The sequence below is a fragment of the Globicephala melas genome, chromosome 10 (assembly GCF_963455315.2).
Source record: "Globicephala melas chromosome 10, mGloMel1.2, whole genome shotgun sequence".
In the NCBI taxonomy this organism is placed as follows: Eukaryota; Metazoa; Chordata; class Mammalia; order Artiodactyla; family Delphinidae; genus Globicephala; species Globicephala melas.
In genome coordinates, this window is record NC_083323.1 from 37,415,008 (window position 1) to 37,433,881 (window position 18,874).

General features: G+C 35.2%; 1 protein-coding gene across 8 annotated transcripts in view; it reads right to left on the reverse strand.

Moving 5' to 3' along the window:
• ACSS3 (acyl-CoA synthetase short chain family member 3) overlaps positions 1–18,874 on the reverse strand; it is a 150,981-nt gene that overhangs the window by 92,520 nt on the left and 39,587 nt on the right. For all 8 annotated transcript variants that reach the window (XR_009565610.1, XR_009565611.1, XM_060306825.1 and 5 more), the window contains 3 exons: positions 7,835–8,023; positions 3,976–4,110; positions 1,329–1,469 (listed from right to left, as the gene is read on the reverse strand). Coding sequence is in view for 6 of the 8 variants with exons in the window: in XM_060306825.1 (XP_060162808.1) it covers positions 1,329–1,469; positions 3,976–4,110; positions 7,835–8,023 (465 nt within the window). In the remaining 2 variants the exon portion in view is untranslated. The remainder of the gene's footprint in view (positions 1–1,328; positions 1,470–3,975; positions 4,111–7,834; positions 8,024–18,874) is intronic.

Consider the following 18,874-nt stretch of genomic DNA (forward strand, 5'->3'; position numbering starts at 1 on the left):
GAGCTAAATTGATTTTTTTTATTTGGTTAGGTTATACTATGTTTTCAGGGTCAGTGGTTTCATCTCATGCTGATACTTTTGTATTAGATTATAATTTGCTGAGTCCCCTTTTATTTTACAGCCAAACGTTCATTTGGACTCTATGTGCATAATGCAGGATTGCAAAAAGTGAAGGGTAAGGATTGCATCCAGCAGATCCTTTGGACTGCTTATACAAACATATCTTAGAGTCTGCAATATAAGAAATATTTATTTTTCAGATGACCAGAGTTCTTAAAATAATCATAGGGCTTTGATTTTACAACAACACAAATATCTTCAGGTATATGCATTAATTTATTTATGCACTCAACAAAAATTTGAATACCAACTACATATAAAACACGATGGTAGACCAAAATGTAATAAAACATGGTCTCTGTACTCCGAGAAAATATATCCCTCTACCAAACGTTCTCTTTTTCACAAGCAAGTGAATTTTATATAAAACGTCTTAAGTCTTAATTTTCCTTTATTTACATCTAAACTAACATAATCACAATTTTAAGAGTGTTAGCAGGTAATTTTTCAGAATTCTGATGCTACAGAGGTCCGATATCAATAAAGAGGCCAATGCCCTATAGGATTCAAGTGACTGTAAAAGTCCCTTTGCCTGCTAACATTCTATGATTCAATGAATATTGAACTCCTTAATGAAGATTAATAGGAAGATGATATCACAAGTCTTTATGAATTTATATGAAAAAACAGTATTATTTAGAGATACTAGGCAAAAGTGGTATTTGTTTGGTATCTGACACATTCAGGATTATTGACACTTTTGACTTTGTTTTGTGAAAACACCTTTCAGGGTAAAAGACTTAAAAAACCCCTGAGCGTCTTCAGTGCTGCAAATCAAATAGTTCAATCCCCTGGATAAATTCCCTGTTGTTCAGACTGTCTAGGCCAATTCTCAAAGTTGCATTTTTAACGATAAATTGAATTCCTCTAAATCAAAAATCAGTTTTCATACTGTATGAAGGTTATGCCTCAAGTGAAAAAATAAAAATATTTCATTTAAGATATATTTTATAAAATTTTATTAAACCAACTGATATTCAATCAAATATATATTAATTTTAACAGCTTACTAAAGCAATTGAATATTGCTGATAATTGTGAAGATTCTGAAAGAAATAAGGACAAAGCATCTGATATTAAACATAATGAATATTTTTATATATTTAGACACAATATGTCTTTAAGATATAAAGTACTTTCAGTCAGTAGTCAAATATTCGCAGTGCAAAACAATCTGCCACTATAATTATCCCTAAGATAGTGCATACCTTTGGCAACCCCGTTGTTCCAGATGTGTAAAGAATATACAGCGGATGTTCGGAAAGGACAGGAACACAGTCATGTGACTGTGCTTTTGCCATCTCTTCATCCCAATCAAGGTCACGACCTGGCGCCAAAGGAACCGGCTCCTACAAAGCAAAAATATAGGAATATGCACTGAACAAAGGAGATTATATCAGGAGAACACTGGAGAGTAGCTAAATCTACATTAGTCTGAGCATCTGACTGAAATCCAGGCCTATAGAGCACTAAATATCAGATTTATGACTCAGTATTTCAGGGTCACGAGTTAAGATAAATGTTCATAACAAAAGCCAACAGTTTGATGTTGGCTTCAACTAAACTTACAACAGAAAATGTTTTATTCAAACCTAGAGATATCCTTAAGAAATTCAATATGATGCAGGCATGATTTCATCAACAGTCAGAGCTTAACTAACAGAGGTTCATGCTTCTATAAATGCATGTACACTAACACCTTTATAAGCTAACTTCTATTTTCTTTTTGACCTGAAACACACACTTTATTTTTCTTAATTGGGGTATAGTTGCTTTACAATGTTGTGTTAGTTTCTGCTGTACAAAGAAGTGACTCAGCTATATGTATATATATATATATCCCCTCCCTCTTGGACCTCCCTCCAATCCATCCCCCCATCCCACCCATCTAGGTCACCACAGAGCACCAAGCTGAGCTCCCTGCGCTATACAGCAGGTTCTCACTAGCTATCTGTTTTATACATGTTAGTGTATATATGTCATTCCCAATCTCCCAATTCATCTCACTCCCCCTTCCCCCGCCCCGTGTCCACATGTCCATTCTCTACCTCTGTGTCTCTATTCCTGCCCTGCAAATAGGTTCATCTGTACCATTTTTCTAGATTGCACATATATGTGTTGATATACAATATTTTTCTCTTTCTGACTTACTCTGTATGACAGACTTTAGGTCCATCCATGCACCCCAATATTCACTGAAGCACTATTTACAATAGCCAGGACATGGAAGCAACCTAAATGTCCATTGACAGATGAATGGATAAAGAAGATGTGGTACATATATACAATGGAATATTACTCAGACATAAAAAGGAAAGAAATTGGGTCATTTGTAGAGACGTGGATGGACCTAACTTCTATTTTTCACAACTTATTTCTTTTACTTTGGAACTACTGTCTTCACAATGAAATCTCAACTAACCCAATAAAATTTCTCTTTATACAGGGCCATTTAAGAGTAATACTGCGGCCATTTTTCCAAATGAGAGAATATTAAATAACTTTCAGGGGTGGAGGAGTAATCTACTTCTGCTTTTTCAAGAACAAAAATCAGTTTTGAAGTTAATGAGAGTATGAGACATACACAAAAAGCTATCCAAGTTTTCCTCCATCTACGTTATTGACTAATATGGTAGAAATGTTTGTTTTCTTTTATGTTCCTAGAACCAAGCTCTAGTGTTATAAACTTTATAATAATAGAGCCATGAATTAGACAGACAAATCTTAAGTTAGACAGACCTCTTTAAAAATGGTGCCAATGAAATAAGCCAGATAGATGAAGAAAAAAGAAGTGGCTTATGGAAAAATTACTCTAGTGGGGAGTTATAGCTATTTAATTCTAGTTATTATCCAGTACATATCTAGTTATTTTATGAAATGTTGACTAAGCTCAAGATGACACATCAGGAAGTTTACAGTTGGCGAACTTGTTAGTAGGCACAAGGCAAGACTTGTGAAAGTAAGTTCCTCAGTGAAAGTAAGTTTACCACCACTAATACTGTAGTATGAATATTACTGTAATGCCATATGCCATAAAAACTGTATAATTATTCACTCATTAGTGTGTAGGCTGGGCTACCATGAAGCAATCATATTGCTGCTTCTTCTTTATCAATGCATGAATCATTACACCTAAATATTTCTTTTTCACATTATCTTTTCTGTGAATTTCTTTTTCACATTATCTTTTCATTTTTGATGTTTAGTGTTGTAATACATAGAACATCTACAGTGTTTTGTATCATATAAGCCAATATTGATGCAGGTACTGATAGACAATTCAGCTTGTAAACAGATGACATAAACTTATGGTATGAGTAAATATAGTTATAAATCTACTTTCTCTTCCTTATGATTTTTTTAATAACATTTTCTTTTCTCTAGCTTACTTTATTGTAAGAGAATATAGTATATAATACATATAACGTGCTAATCAACTGGTTATGTTATTGGTAAGGCTTCCAGTCAACAATAGGCTATTAGGTAAGTTTATGGGGGAGTCAAAAGTTATAAGCAGATTTTCAACTGCCCAGTGGGCCACCGTCCCTAACCCCCACATTGGGTCAACTGTATTATTATTATAGTTATAATGTAAATTAATAAAGGACACCACAATAGACTATACATTCATTCTAATTCATTAATATTACAGATACTCCTATGTTCCACTCTTTTTGTTTTAAGCTCATTTTTTATAATGACAGAAAATATCATTCTTTTTTGCCAAAAATAGTGACATTCCTGAAGTATTGTATATTCAACAGTTTATAGATCAAGTGTTCCTTTCAAATGGTCAAAAAGAGTCATCCTTAGCACATCACCATAAGCAAGGACCAAATTCAATATTCAGATTACCATATTTGGACGATTATAAATGAGAACTTTATCTGGCTTGTGTTGTCCTATTCTCAGAGCTTCTTCTAGAAGTGGTATGTATTCTACCTTCCTTCCAGGTTCAATGCCAAATGATGCTGTAACAACGACCTTGGGCTACAATGAAAAATAAGTAAATAAATACATGAGAAAGCTTAACCATCCTGATTAAGGTAACCACAATATTTCAGATGCAGGCTGACAATTTAACATTTCTTAAGAAACGTTTGAATGATTCTGTTCTCTATTAAATAAAAGGCCTGAAAACCAATAAGCTATTTTTAAATGTTATAGCCCTAACCACTTCCACATAAATCTCACTTACCTGTTCAGAATTCCACACTTAATGATGCTTCTGGCTAATAAACATGAGCTTTTAAAAAATACTTTCGAAAGAATTCATTAAATCAGGTAGATGTAAATTTGCCATGAACCAGTGAAACGGAAGCCTAGGGCCCCCTCACTTGCAGAGGCCTGCATAACAGCTGGTTGTTGCTGAAGTTGTAGCATTTCTTAGCGGGGGAAGACCCAGCCTGACTGCTATTAGGAAGCATTTCTAAGGTTTTTTATGTAAGCATCTCTGCTTGAACACCTAGAGAGAACTCAGAAGGAAGAGACCTGAGTCTCCAATAATTATTTTATGATTCTTTTCTCATTCCAAATACATACTCTTTTTCACCAAATTTTATATTGTCATTTTGTCATATTTTTCTTAAAAGGGCCCTCATTTAAGTTTCAAGCCCCACAAAACCTGAACATGCCCCCGTCATTAAGACACACTTGGCACTCTTCTTTACCTGACAACTTGCTAGTCATTCTTCAAGATATGCAGAGGTGTAGCTAAAAGGCTTAGGATCAATCTTCCTTCCCTGGTAGATTCTGAGCAGGCCTCAGATATCCAACTATAGTCAAAGTGTTCCTTTGTCCCCACCTCTGCACAGGAAGCTCTCCAAGGCCAAATTTGGACCCTGTTACCTCCCTGTCTCCTATGCCTGTTACAATGCTTGCCATACCATAAGCTCTCAACAAATATTTGTGGCACTGAACCAAAATTCTCGTTAATCTGCAAAACAAACATATCTTTATTCTTTGAAGTACACTGTTTCTTCACGAAGAAATCCAAAGCAAAGGAAACAGATAATAAATTACTCAGGAGAAAGATAATCAGTCCAACATAGTGCACCTATTCCTGAATTTTGATTTCTGGTTACAATACATTTCATCTAGGGAAGGTTTATATAATGTCAAATATATGCATATATAGCACTTTCTGGTTTTTAATGTCATTTAATATTCATGGAGCTGAGGCTCAGTGCAGTTGCATAGCTTGCTCCAGGTTAGAAGTGTTAGAATCAGAAAGAGGGCCAGTACTGACTGATTTCAGAATCTTCCTCTTTCCACTATTTCAAGCTGCCTTTTAAAAGGAAAGAAATGAAAGAGTAAATCTTGTATCCTTTTTTAAAGGTCAGACATTTGAATATAATTCACATTTTAATATCTGAAATATGTACAAAAATAACTCCAGATAACATTCCCTAAGATTAGAATTTTAAATTCTGAATAAATGAAAGTTACACATCAAATTAAAAACATATATAGAATATATCAAAAGTGGAATAATTTAGTAATTATTGATAATTTATATTAATAATTTATATTTATAATATTAATATTATAAATAATTATTGAATAATTTAAAGTCAAAATTAGATTCTTCCTCTAGAAAACAATCCCTTTCACATTTCTATTAAGAGCCTTTTATTGGAGGTTTTATTCCATCTCAAGTGGACTACATTCTTCCCATCTTCATCTGTTAAAATAAAACTTTTTCTTTGGCCTAATTAGTTGAAAATTACGACATCAAAATCATCCCTGGATTCAATTATCATCCAAATATCTACGGTATGTGTCTCTACCTCCATCTCCTCGCCATTAATTTGACTTGCTCAATGGTCCCGCCCATAAGAATATGCACTTACTGCCTAAACTCCTTAACAAGTTTGGGGGTGGGGGAGGTGTCTATGTGTGTGTGTCTTACGGATGAAAACTCCTCCAGTGATACAGCATGAGTTTTATAAATTCTTATTATATATATAGATATAGATATAAATTTTCCCACATCGTATAAAATCTTTTAAAAAAGAAACAATATATCTCATACCTTTCCCCAAATGGTGTTTAAGATTTCTGTAGCTGAAAAGCCAGAGTCTATAGCTTCCTCAGGGAAGTCTCCAACCGCCCACTGATTTGCAGATCAGTGACTGATATTTCCCCCCAGATTTCCCTTCATAAGCACTAACTCAACATGTTTTTAAAAAGATAGAGAAAAGAGAATCCAGCCAGTTAGTGTGCAAACCAGCTTCCTAGTTCTAATAACTGATCTATTACCAGATGAAGTCAGATATGTAAAACCTCACCTCATGCCTAGTACTCTGGGGACCCTCAATATATATTAGTTCCCTTTTTTTGTTAAGAATGTTTCTCATCCTGGCCTTATAAAACTCTATAAAGGTCAGTCATCTCCTACTCCCATAATGACCTTCCTTCTTTAATCTTCCCACTGCTGTTCTTCTCCTGCACATTGCCCACTAGCCACTGATTCACAAAGAGACCACCTACCAAAGGTCTCGTTCTATCCTCTCTCCCACTCACATCATATTGCAAGACTTACCTCCTCTTAACATTGCTTAAAACATGACAGTCACCTGCTCAAAAATTTGACCGGTCAGTGTCTACAGGATGCAATTCAGACAATAACTGCCTTTTCAAGCTCACCTTCTCTCCCTCTCCAATCACATTGGTCTATTTGCTGTCCTTTAAATGAATTTTTACCCTTTCCTGCCTCCCATGCTAGACTCTTATTCTTTTTCTAGCCTTTTGGATCCCACTGTCATTCTCTTCAACTAGCTGAATCTTAGCCAAGATGTAACTCAAATCTCACCTCCTTCAGGAAGCTGCCTTCAGCCACCCCAACTAAAAGATATCATTCCTGCCTCTAAATCAGGGATCTGCAAACTATGATTCAGAGCCAAACTCTGCCCAAATTACATTCTGTAAAGTGTTGTTGGAACACTGCTTTGCCCTTAGTTCCTGCAGTGTCTAAGGCTGTTTTTCTGCTACAACAGCACAGCTGAGTAGTTGCAACAGAAACCATGTAAACCGAAATGCCTAAAATATTTACTATCTGGTAACTTACAGAAAAAAGTTTGCTGATTCCTGCTCTAAATTCATAGAATCATAACAGCTAACCTGTTTTTTATAAATGAGTATTATATGCCAGGCACTGTGTTAGTGCTTTAAACTCAGTATCTCAACGCTATTTCACAACAGCCTTTCAAGTTTGTGATCTTAGTACCCCACCTAAACGTGTTACTTCACCTGTCCCTAACACACCCTCTTAACCACTGTGCTATATCACCATTCCTGGAAATATATAGATTATAAAACTAGTCATGTGTCCCATCCATTTGATAAGTATCATTTCTTAACCAGTTCCAAGGACAGTACCAGGCATAGCGTGGAAGCTTAATAAATACATGTGGAATGAGTAAATTAGTTATTATTTTTCTTAAATGTCTTACACAAATATATGACAAGTTAACTTGAAAGGCTTGCACCTTATATGTTATATTCTTCACAGTATCTAGAAAGATGTCTACCACATAGGACTGACTCGAAAATAAAATTTTGGTTAATAGTGTATGCCAAATAAAAAGTAAACTTTACCTCAGTTGATAGGAGGATCTGATAAGTACAGATCACTCTTCGATGGTTCCTCCACAGATAAATACAGCTGTACTATATGCAGCTACAACTTGATTCCTCCAAATAAAGCACTTACCTTTGCATGATCAATGCGACTGCTGAGTTCTCTGGATGCAAATCCCCCAAATATGAGACTATGGATGGCTCCTATCCTAGCACACGCCAGCATGGTGTATATCGCCTGGGGGATCATGGGCATGTAGATAACCACGGTGTCACCCTTCTTGACATCATGCTTGACCAAAACACCAGCCAGCTTAGAGACCTATAACAACATCATCAGATCAGCAACGTGTTCTCTGTGGTAATTCACTGAACTTCTCAGTTACGACAGTAATGCAAGAAGATGATCACTGCACCCCCCACCCCCCCGCCTGTAGTGGATTATAGAAGTCTGAGAAATACATATTTGATGATGGTGGTAAGAGTTTAGATGGTGACAATAATAACAGACATCTGGATTATAATAACTGACTACAAACCAACTTACTATTATTATCCCATATGAATTTCATGGCTTAAATTTGCTTAATTACTCATTCAACAACATTTTTACTAAGAAACTATCATGCGCCAGACATTGTGTTTAGGGTTGGGAACACAACACTGAAAAACAAAGACAAAGCCTTGTCCCTGTGGAGCTTTTATGCTAAAGGGAGAATCTGTCAAGTGAGCAGAAAAATAAAATAATTACAAATTTAGTTATATGTTGGGTTAACTGTTGAAGGAAACAGTTACGATCAAAAGCCTACACATGACAAAATTTGTTGCAAGAAACCTTTTCATGGGCAATTACAAGTAGCTGTAGGAAGTATGCCAGATCTAAGTGAGGATCTAAGAAGTTCAACATTCTTTTATTTAAAAAATATATATTGAGTTCCTATACATCACACACCCTGTGTTCCGATACATCAGTAAACAAACAAGACAAAGATCTCTATCAGAGTACTTATGTTTTAGCAGAAGATATGCAATAAATGTAATAATTATGTATTATGTTAAAAGGTATTGAGTGCTATTTGATGGGGGAATAGAGCAAAATAGAGGGGATTGGGAGTGCAGGGGATGTAATTCTCAATGGGACGATCAGAATAGTCCCAAAAGGGATTCCCTGGTGGTCCAGTGGTTAAGACTCCACAATGACGTCCACTGCAGGGGGCATGGATTCAATCCCTGGTTGGGGAACTAAGATCCCGCATGCCGCAGCACAGCCCCCCCCAAAAAAAGACAGACCTAAGAAAGTGACATTTTAGCAATGACACATAAGAGGTTGAGACTAAGTGGATATCTGTGAGCATACTATTTCAGGCAGAAAGGGCACCAGTACAGTGACGTAAGGGGGATCATAGGTGATGTGACTGAGGAACGTAGAGGAGACCAGGGGAGCTGAAACAGAAAGAGCAAGTGAGAAAGTGGTCATAGATCAGGTCAGAGAGCTAAAGGGTCAGTAGGGATCCACCAGGCAAATGGGAGGACTATGGCTTGGCTTTGAATGTGACTGTTCAAGCTAGTAAACAGAGGAGGCCTGAGAGAAGGAATTAGGCCACACTGCTATTTGAGGTTCCTTTCCTTTCACTCTGCCTCTCCTACTTTTTGAACAAGTTCAAAGGATTCTGAATCCTGATCATTCTTCCTTTTTCTCTCTATTCCCTTCCTCTGTGCAGATGGGGAAAGATGTGGTCAAGGTTAAGGGCTCTGGGGAAAGACAGACAGTAACAAACAACTCTCTCAGTGTTTTATCCTGCCCTATATTGCAAACTCTAATTTAGTGCAACTTTTGAAGAGCCCCAAGTTGCCCAGTAGAAAGTTACAAGAAAGATAAATCAAAGTAATATCAATCGTGAACTTAAATTCTATTATATGGAGCTCAAGAACCAAGACAAACACTGAACGTCATATCCAAATATCTCAGTGTAAACCCTGCAGAAAGTGGCCATGCTCTGGGATCGCATTACTGGTGTCCTGTTTAAGGTACAGCACTGGGAGAGACCAACGAGAAGAGTTTGTCCTATTTACAGCTATAGCCTTGGCATCTTAAAGAGTGCTGAATAAAAAGAATTTTCAACCAAAACCCAATCTAGCAATGATTCAGTAACTTTATAATCCTGTCTTACTTCACAACGTTGCTGGAAGATGTCCAAAATGTTTCTGTCCTCTGAAAGAAATGAAATCAATAAATTCAAGACTTTCTTTAAAAGAAGGATCTCACAATGGCTAAATGTAGCCCCAAGATGTATTTAAGGTGGGGTCATGTCACACCTAAAAGAAAAAGAAATGAGCCAACATATTAAACTTAGAAGGTTTCATATGCAAATTCAGATTTCCAGGTTCTCTTGAAAAACTGGAAGGTCTAGCCACAGTGGGTCTGTGTTCTTGAATGACAACAATCAACTGAACCCCATGATCAGCTGCTGGGTTTGCCGTGAAGTTGCTATTCCCTAGGGCTATTTATAACAGAGCTTGCATTTTTCTTTCCTTCTGGGTTTAAAATATATTCTTCTACATCCTGTTTATTTTGTCATGTGCTTACACCATAGTTCCATAACCACAGAGATGTGATATATACAGATAATTGATTTTTCTCTCATCCATGTCTCCCACTTATATTATCTGCCTGGTTCCTGCAGGCATCTGAGCTGTTAACCACTGCCTTGAAGACAATCTTCAGTCAAATTAAGCTGTACTGTGTCTATATCACCAATAGATGGTGCCCATTTGGCCTTGCTAACCTCCCTTCTTGGAGCTACTCCTCAATGTTTAGATACGATACTAACCACACCAAAGTTGCTCTGAAGACAAAAGTTTTATATGAGCAATAGAGAAAAATATCTTTTTTAGTAGTTTCTGGTGCTAAATGTCACTCCAGTAAAATTTTCCATTGTTACTTCTAAATTTTAAAATATATATATTTATTTTTATAAATATGAAAATGAATGGGTAAATAAGTTTCAGGTAAGACTTCTAACAAATAAGCGAATGAAAAATGAAATTTTAGCTCATAGCAAAAGATGGGATTGATTTAATATGAAAATATTTGAGAATGTCTCATTAAAAAATATTCCTCATTAATATTATATCTAGTGTTGGGACTTCCCTGGTGGTGCAGAGGTTAAAAATACCCCTGCCAATGCAGGGACATGGGTTCAAGCCCTGGTCCGGGAAGATCCCACATGCCGCGGAGCAACTAAGCCCGTGTGCCACAACTACTGAGATTGCGCTCTAGAGCCCACGAGCCACAACTACTGAGCCCACATGCCACAACTACTGAAGCCCGTGTGCCTAGACCCTGTGCTCCGCAACAATAGAAGCCACCGCAATGAGAAGCCCACACACCACAACAAAGAGTAGCCCCTGCTCGCCGCAACTAGAGAAAGCCCGCATGCAGCAACAAAGACCCAATGCAGCCAAAAATAAAAATAAATAAATTTATTAAAAAAATATATTATACCTCATGTTGGTTAATTTGGAAACCCCAGAACAGAATACTTAATAGTCTTACTCAGATGCAAAAGTAATCATTTTGAAGATAAGTGTAAGCAACAGCGAGCAATTGGAGGAAATATCTAGAAATCTCAGTCACCTAAGAGTTCATAATCACTCAAATAAAGTTCTATGAAACCAACACAAAGGACAATCTGATTATTGCTATTTCAGGGTTCACCTTGTTTTCATTGGCTTTTTGATGGAAAATTATCAAACGGTAGATATTATTTTTATTCAACGTTATATTCTTATTCTACCATAGGTGTCTGAGTGTAGATTTATAATTTTTATTATTATCCAAAAGGAAAAAATTTTAACATGTATTTCATATAACCTACAGTTTTTCAACTGAAGAAAAAATTAAATCATGTGCCACTCACCCAATCCATATTAATCTTTGCACCTTCTTAGAACTATTTTATCAACTATTTAATAGTCTTACACAGGCACAAATCACTAAAATTGGTTTTCTTTCTGACATCAAGCACAATACATAACCCATACAATCATGGTCAGGCCATGATACTCCTCTAACATGAGGATAACTGAGCTGGGGACGAAGCCTGAAGAAATGAAACAAATGTATATATACATATTCATTTAGAACAACAGTGTTTGCTTTTTCCCACTAGTTATGTATTACATGAACTAATTATTATTTTGGTACTAATTTAAAGTTATTTTAATATCTAAGTATCCTGCCATTGATTCAAGTTATATAGTATCTGCTATGTGTCCTATACTGAGGTCAGGTCGGCAGGTGCAAAAATGAGGAAGATATGTTCCTTAAGGCAAAGAAATTCACAGTCCAGGAAAAAATATCATACATAAATAGTAATGATAAAATAAGAAAATGCAAAAAATATTTATGTAATATAAGATGGTGTACACATATATTTGGTTTATATATAACACACATATATTTGGTTTAGATGCAAATAAAAACTTTAAATTTTAGAATGGTAAAATAAAAACATGTAAGCATAAATAATGAAAAAAACTTCAGTAAAAGTTTTATGTACTCATTCTGGAAAATCTTCATTCCAAAGCAGTCTGTGAAGAAAGACAAATACCATATGATGTCACTTATATGTGGAATCTACAATATGACATAAATGAACCTATCTATGAAATGGAAACAGACTCACTGACATAGAAAACAGACCATGGGGGGAGGCGGGGGAGGGATGGATGGGGAGTTTGCGACTAGCAGATACAAACTATTATATATAGGATGTTTAAACAACAAGGTCCTATCGTATAGCACAGGGAACTATATTCAATATCCTGTAATAAACCATATTGGAAAAAAAGCGGTCTGCGACTTAGTAGAATTTCATGACCAAAAGCCCATGACACAAAAATAAACATTAGTCAAAACTGATCAAAGACTATGTTCTATAGAGTAAATTAGCACTTGCTTCACAAACTGCCAGTGTGTCCATCTAAAGAAAATCAGGTTTGTATGACAAAGACAGCGTTGGTGTCCAAATCACAGTAAAAACAACAATCAGAGGCAACCTCAGGGCCATGTCAAAGAAAATTACATGGAAGAGAAGACAAGAGAAAGCATGCTTTTCAGCGGCGATGATATTACTCTGCAAACCCTGGTCGAATCAATATCAGAAAATGTAACTACTTTAAAAATCAATTATAATATCTGAGGAAACAGTTTACTAAAATTGGGGATGAATGACCTGTTCTTCAGAATATATAGAATTGCCCACAGAAAGAGATAATCACCTAAAATACCTGCATTTTACTTTTAAACATATAAGTTAATCACACATTTTGTACATACACAGACATCATACACACGTTTTTGGTTTTTCTTGTACACACAGAGAGAGCCACCGAAAAGGTAAAACTTTATCTCTAATGAATTGTTTCTTCTTTTGGACATGCAGCAGCCATGCATCCAGGTAAATAAATACCTGTGAAAAGAATCAGTTATACTAAAGCTGCTTAAGATCTGAAATAATACTAAAACCATCTTTCTGAAAGGAAATCTTGCAGGAATGCAAAATATTTTCATCGAACATAAGAAGCTTCCAGAAATGTAACTTTTTAAGACAGTGACTATTTATTGGAGATGAAATTGAGAGAATTCTCATTTAAATATGATGCTGTATTAAGTCCATTCAATTGTGAGATATTCCTTTCAATAGCAGGAAAGTGGAGGTGATGTGATGTTATTAAAAGAAGAGAAATCTTTCCTCAAAAGATAAAAGTATACCATTTATATTCAAGAGTAAAATGTATTATTACTATCTAAAACAGAATATATTTCATATTTTAAAACAGAATTCTATTTTAAAAAAGTATAAAGTAGTATCTAATTTTCAAAACAGTTATCTGACAGTGAGCTAGAAAACATTTACTAACACATTTCCTTTCAAATAATTTTCTCCAAATGAAGGAATAAATATCATTACACAGAATAATCATTTTTCTCATTCCCATTTTCTTCACAAGTGGGTTTCAATCAATATTTCATCATCTTAACACTGTACATTTGCAAGCAGAATGAACTGGAGGATTGTTTAATCCATTTAGTTCAGGCTCAAATTAACCACAATTTCAATAATCTGTGAGCTTTCAAGACTAATGTGATTTCAGACTATATTTCACAGAAAATTAGTTCAATCCTACATTTCTCTATGCATATGTGCTCATAGACTTGATAAGGAATATGTTCTTCCGTTTGTTTAATATTCATATGTTGTGATTTACAAGTACATCATCAAAATTTATCACATCTTATAAAGGACACTTTGTTCATTTTAAAATAGTACCTCTATGTAACATTCAGGCCATTGTTGACAGAGAAAATAATCTTACATCAAGGAGAAGTCCAAGGTCTAAAAGAACAGAAAATGTAATTGATGCCCACCATTTATTCATGACATGACTACAGAATGTGTAATAAAAAGGAAAGGAATTATATAGAAAAGAAATAATTAATTATTGCCTCCACTTTTTCCCATTTTAACATCTTTCCATTCTAGGCGTTAATGGTCGAGTAATAATGACTTCCTCCTGATTTTACTAATCCTCATGGAATTTGCTATTTGGATCAGGAATTTGTCTGAGAAAGTAAAGGCAGTTCAGAATGGATAGAGCAAGAATTCAGGGTGAAGAAGGTTGTGAGATGGCCTGGAAAGGTATAGTGTCGTATACTGTATCTTTTAGAGCCTTGTTAAGCTCTGTTAAGTTTAGATTTATCCTAAGTTCAATGTGTAATAATTCAAAAGTGTTAAATCCTCTGCAGAAGTAGGCATTTTCCTTATTCTTGCAATGCAATGATTATTGCAAGATCTAGGGTTGTGACACTGGGGATAAAAATAAATAATACGATTTGAGAAATACTTCATGTAGACTGTACAGGGACTGATGATTGATGGATACAGGGAATAATGGGAGGAAGGGATGAAATGGGCCCAGATTTTTGGTTTTAGCAACTGGTTGGAAAGTGATGTTGTTCACGAAGTTGGTTCCTGGGTTTGAATCAATGTTCCCTGTTAAGCTTGAGGCATGGAGATGGGAAGGTCAAAAGTTTAAAAATGGCCTTTGGAGGGCAGAAGACAAAACTTATTAAGGGAATGCTAAAGGAGAAAAAAAATACAGCACTGAAGCCCCAGTGGATACCAGGGACCATGAATTTGTAGTAAACCCGTATTTTTAGTGAGTTAATTTTCCTCCAACAGGATTCAACATATTAAGATACAGGAATGAAGATAACAAAGGACTGGGTTGATACAAAATGTAAACTAGATAGCTAGTGGGAAGCAGCCGCATAGCACAGGGAGATCAGCTCGGTGCTTTGTGTCCACCTAGAGGGGTGGGGTAGGGAGGGTGGGAGGGAGATGCAAGAGGGAGGGGATATGGGGACATACGTATATGTATAGCTGATTGACTTTGTTATACAGCAGCAACTAACACAACAATTTAAAGCAATTATACTCCAATAAAGATGTTTAAAAAAAAAAAAGGAAACACAGTAGGCAAAGTAAAAACAAATTTTTTAAAATAAAGAATTGGGCTGATCCAGGTCTGGAGTTCCACCACAGAGGTGAGGTAGAACAACAACAGGTAAGACAGGTGAGCATATTAGCAAGAGAGCTGTGTTGTTAAAGCTAACCAGGATAGCTGAGAGATAGAAACAGAAGAACTTAGGTAGTGACTACACACAGTCAGAACCATTTAAAACTACGATATTCAAATGATATTGTGTCTAAAAATGCAGACTGTCTGAAAATGTGGTTTTGCTGCATTGTATACCAGAGGTTTAAAACAGACACTCTGAAAATTATAAGCCCCAAGTTACATATGATCTTGACCCTTTTCCCACCTTCTATCCACCAAAAAAGCCAAACTCTAGGGTTGCCTCATGCATCTGTTTCCAGCTGATCCTTGCCAAGTCCTCCTTTTGTCCTTGGGACATCTACGACGTCCCCCTTTCCCTCCACTGTTCACCCCATCCCTCAGCTTATCCCACCTCAGGTAAATCTTCTCACAGATCCCTCCATTTACTACATCAACCTCTGTAGCTCTTTAAAATGCTCAGAAAGCCCTCTCAAAACTAACTCACTGGTCTCTATCTATCTCTACACTTTCCTCTAATTGAACCTGCTTTTCTCTAGCACCAATATTTCCAATAATTTTTCATTTGTATTCATTTTATTTCCCTCCCTTAATCCCTTGAATTATGAATATTGCAAGAATATTGACTTTATTATTTGTCACTGCTAATGCACTGTATTTCAGCTATATTATGTGTTAAGCAGTTTGGTAGCTACATTGGAACCCAAGCACCACTCAGAAAAGTACCATTCAGAGATATATGGAGAAATATCATACAAATTCCAATTAAAGAGTTCTCAAATGAATTTTTAAAGCATAGCTGAAGTCAAAGTTGATTACTTTCTGTATGTTTCCTAGAGCATTTCTAAAGAAAATATTCCAAGTCCTGAAGCAAGTTTTATTACATTTTTTAAAATATAACCCACCTGGACTGAAATGAAACAAATTTCAACTACTAGAGAAGTCATTTTTCACAATTTTACACTCACATATCTTTACATAGACATTCTAAAAAAATCTAACAAAGTGTGGTTAAAATATACATTTTTCCAAATTTATGTTTAAAAAGGTACAGAATCTACTGTGTTTTATTAATAAAGAACATTCAATTCAATACAAATTTACGTAAGTCATCTAGATATGGCTATATTCTTCAATGAACATAAAAGCCATGATAATAATTATTGCTCTACATATTTGTATATATAGTAATAAGCATGCAAAATGTAAAACAAAGTTAATATTTTAAAACAGTTACAGTGTGGCTGCTATAAACACCACATTAAAAGGCTAATGGAGAATACCTTTTTAAGTAGCAGGAAGTGAATTAAAACCAGATTCCTTTCTCTTGGTCTAATAAATTGTTTAATGTTGTGTTTCTCAACCTGGGAGATATTCTCTGTGGAGATATTTTCACAGTTGTCCATGAGTCTTCTATGAGAATTTTTTAATTTTGTGTTTTACTTTTGATGACAATTTTTAAAAATAAGGCAAAGCATATTCTGGATTATATGAGCACTCATGCAATTTCACTGTATTTATTTGTATTTGTTTTTTATAATCTCATGTATATTAATTAAAAGCCAAATGATATCACAGTTTTTTATAATAAAATTGTATAATAAAAGGCTTTATGAAAGTTCAAGTACTACTATGTGACAAGAGAATTAAGGCATCATAGGGAATGTGTTGCCAAACTCAAAGGACCCAGGGCCACAGCACCCAAACCACAAGCACCTTGCAATCAGTCATTCCATTCTAGCTCAATATCATTCACTATATGAAATTAATACTGTCAATTTGAGATTGACTGACTTCGTACATTTGTTTTTATCCTGCTTATAAATCAGACATGGCTTTATATATGTATTGAGCTATAAATAAAGGATATTAAAACCTAGTTTTAATTGCACATTAAAAATAATTAAGTCAATACAAAAAGTATGTAAGAATGTTTTTTCTTTATGAACTGTTTGTATGTCTCAATTTTGAGAGGGGGAAAAATGGTTTCTTTGATTTTTCTTCTCATAAAGAAAGACAAATATAAAAGAAGCAAGAGATGTCAACAGGAACCTTGAATCATTTAGAACAATTCTGCACTGATTATTTAATCAAATCTTTAATTGAACAAACACCCCCAGAATTTTTACAAACAGTACATAAAACAGCACAACTAGTCTGGGTACACCAACCACACTTCCCAGTATTTGCCTGTGTTCCTGTTAACCTTTAATGGTTTTGTTGGTCAACACATCCTAAAAGTCAATCAACATATATAACTGGCTCAATTTATATTGAGAAGTTGCTAAATATCCCAGGAGTGGTACAAGGACATGAGATCATTCCAATAGCTGGGTCTGTTCTCAACAGCATTAAGATCAAAAGGAGGCACATATATCTTTAAAAAATGAAAAATTCACAAATATAATGCATACCCTAGTAACTAATAAACAAAGCAACATAGATCATCACACATGCCAAGAATATATCATAAATATCCATAAATAGATCAAACTTCCCATAAAAACTATATATGATAACGCTAACATAATTCAGCTTTATAACAGAAACAAAATGATCTTAAATCAAGTACGGTATGAGAAAATGAACAATCAATTTCCCCAAGAGCTCCAATCTTCACAATAATTCTGCCGAATGCAATATGCTTTGATTTACTAACACTTATTTAACTAGTACAAATGGCAAAAATATTAGCATAAAACTGTCAAATGAATTAATAATGTTAACAGCATCACTTCCCATGTGTAGATATTTATTGATTTTGAAAAGTCTTATATGAAAATATTTCACTTCATATACTTGAAATATGATTCTATCCTCATATCTTTATTTGCATCACTAAGACAATCAGTGTCTTCAATTTATGTTAATTAGCTTTATCCTCTGCTTGCTATGAAAATTATGTCAGGTCAAATAATTTCATAGTTTCATACATTTATTACTAAAGCTCAGAAACTGAAAGGTGATGATGTACCCAGCTGTCCTAAAGTTGGTGACTATACAACAGGTATAGGTGCTTGTCAACAGAAAACGAATAATTGTTACCAATTCCTTGCACTTCCACCCGTAGGAACATATTTTTTTCTTTTTCTCCTCTGCCCCTTCTTGACTTTAGTAACTGTCTGTCTCCTTCTTTTATTCTTCAACAATCTTTCTATTTAGTTTCCCATTTAATTCATCTTGTGGGCCTAATTTAGGCCAGCAAAGACAACCATTTTTTGTCTTCACAGTGCACACCTTCATCATTAACTATGTCAGGTCCAACTCTTGGATAAATCTGCTGCAGACCAGGGACACCTATAGGGAGGCCACCTGTGTATGGGGCACATATTTCTATCTTTCTTTCATGACTCAATTAATGCATCACTTCCACGCCAAAGGCTTCTCTCAGCTACTGGGACCAGACTGGTCCCTTTTTCCTCTGTGCTAAAAATGTTATTGTTATATTACACACAGTTGCTTTTGTGTTTTTCTCACCAGGCAAACTAAGAACTTGAGGGCAGGACCCATTCATCTTTCTGAGCCCACT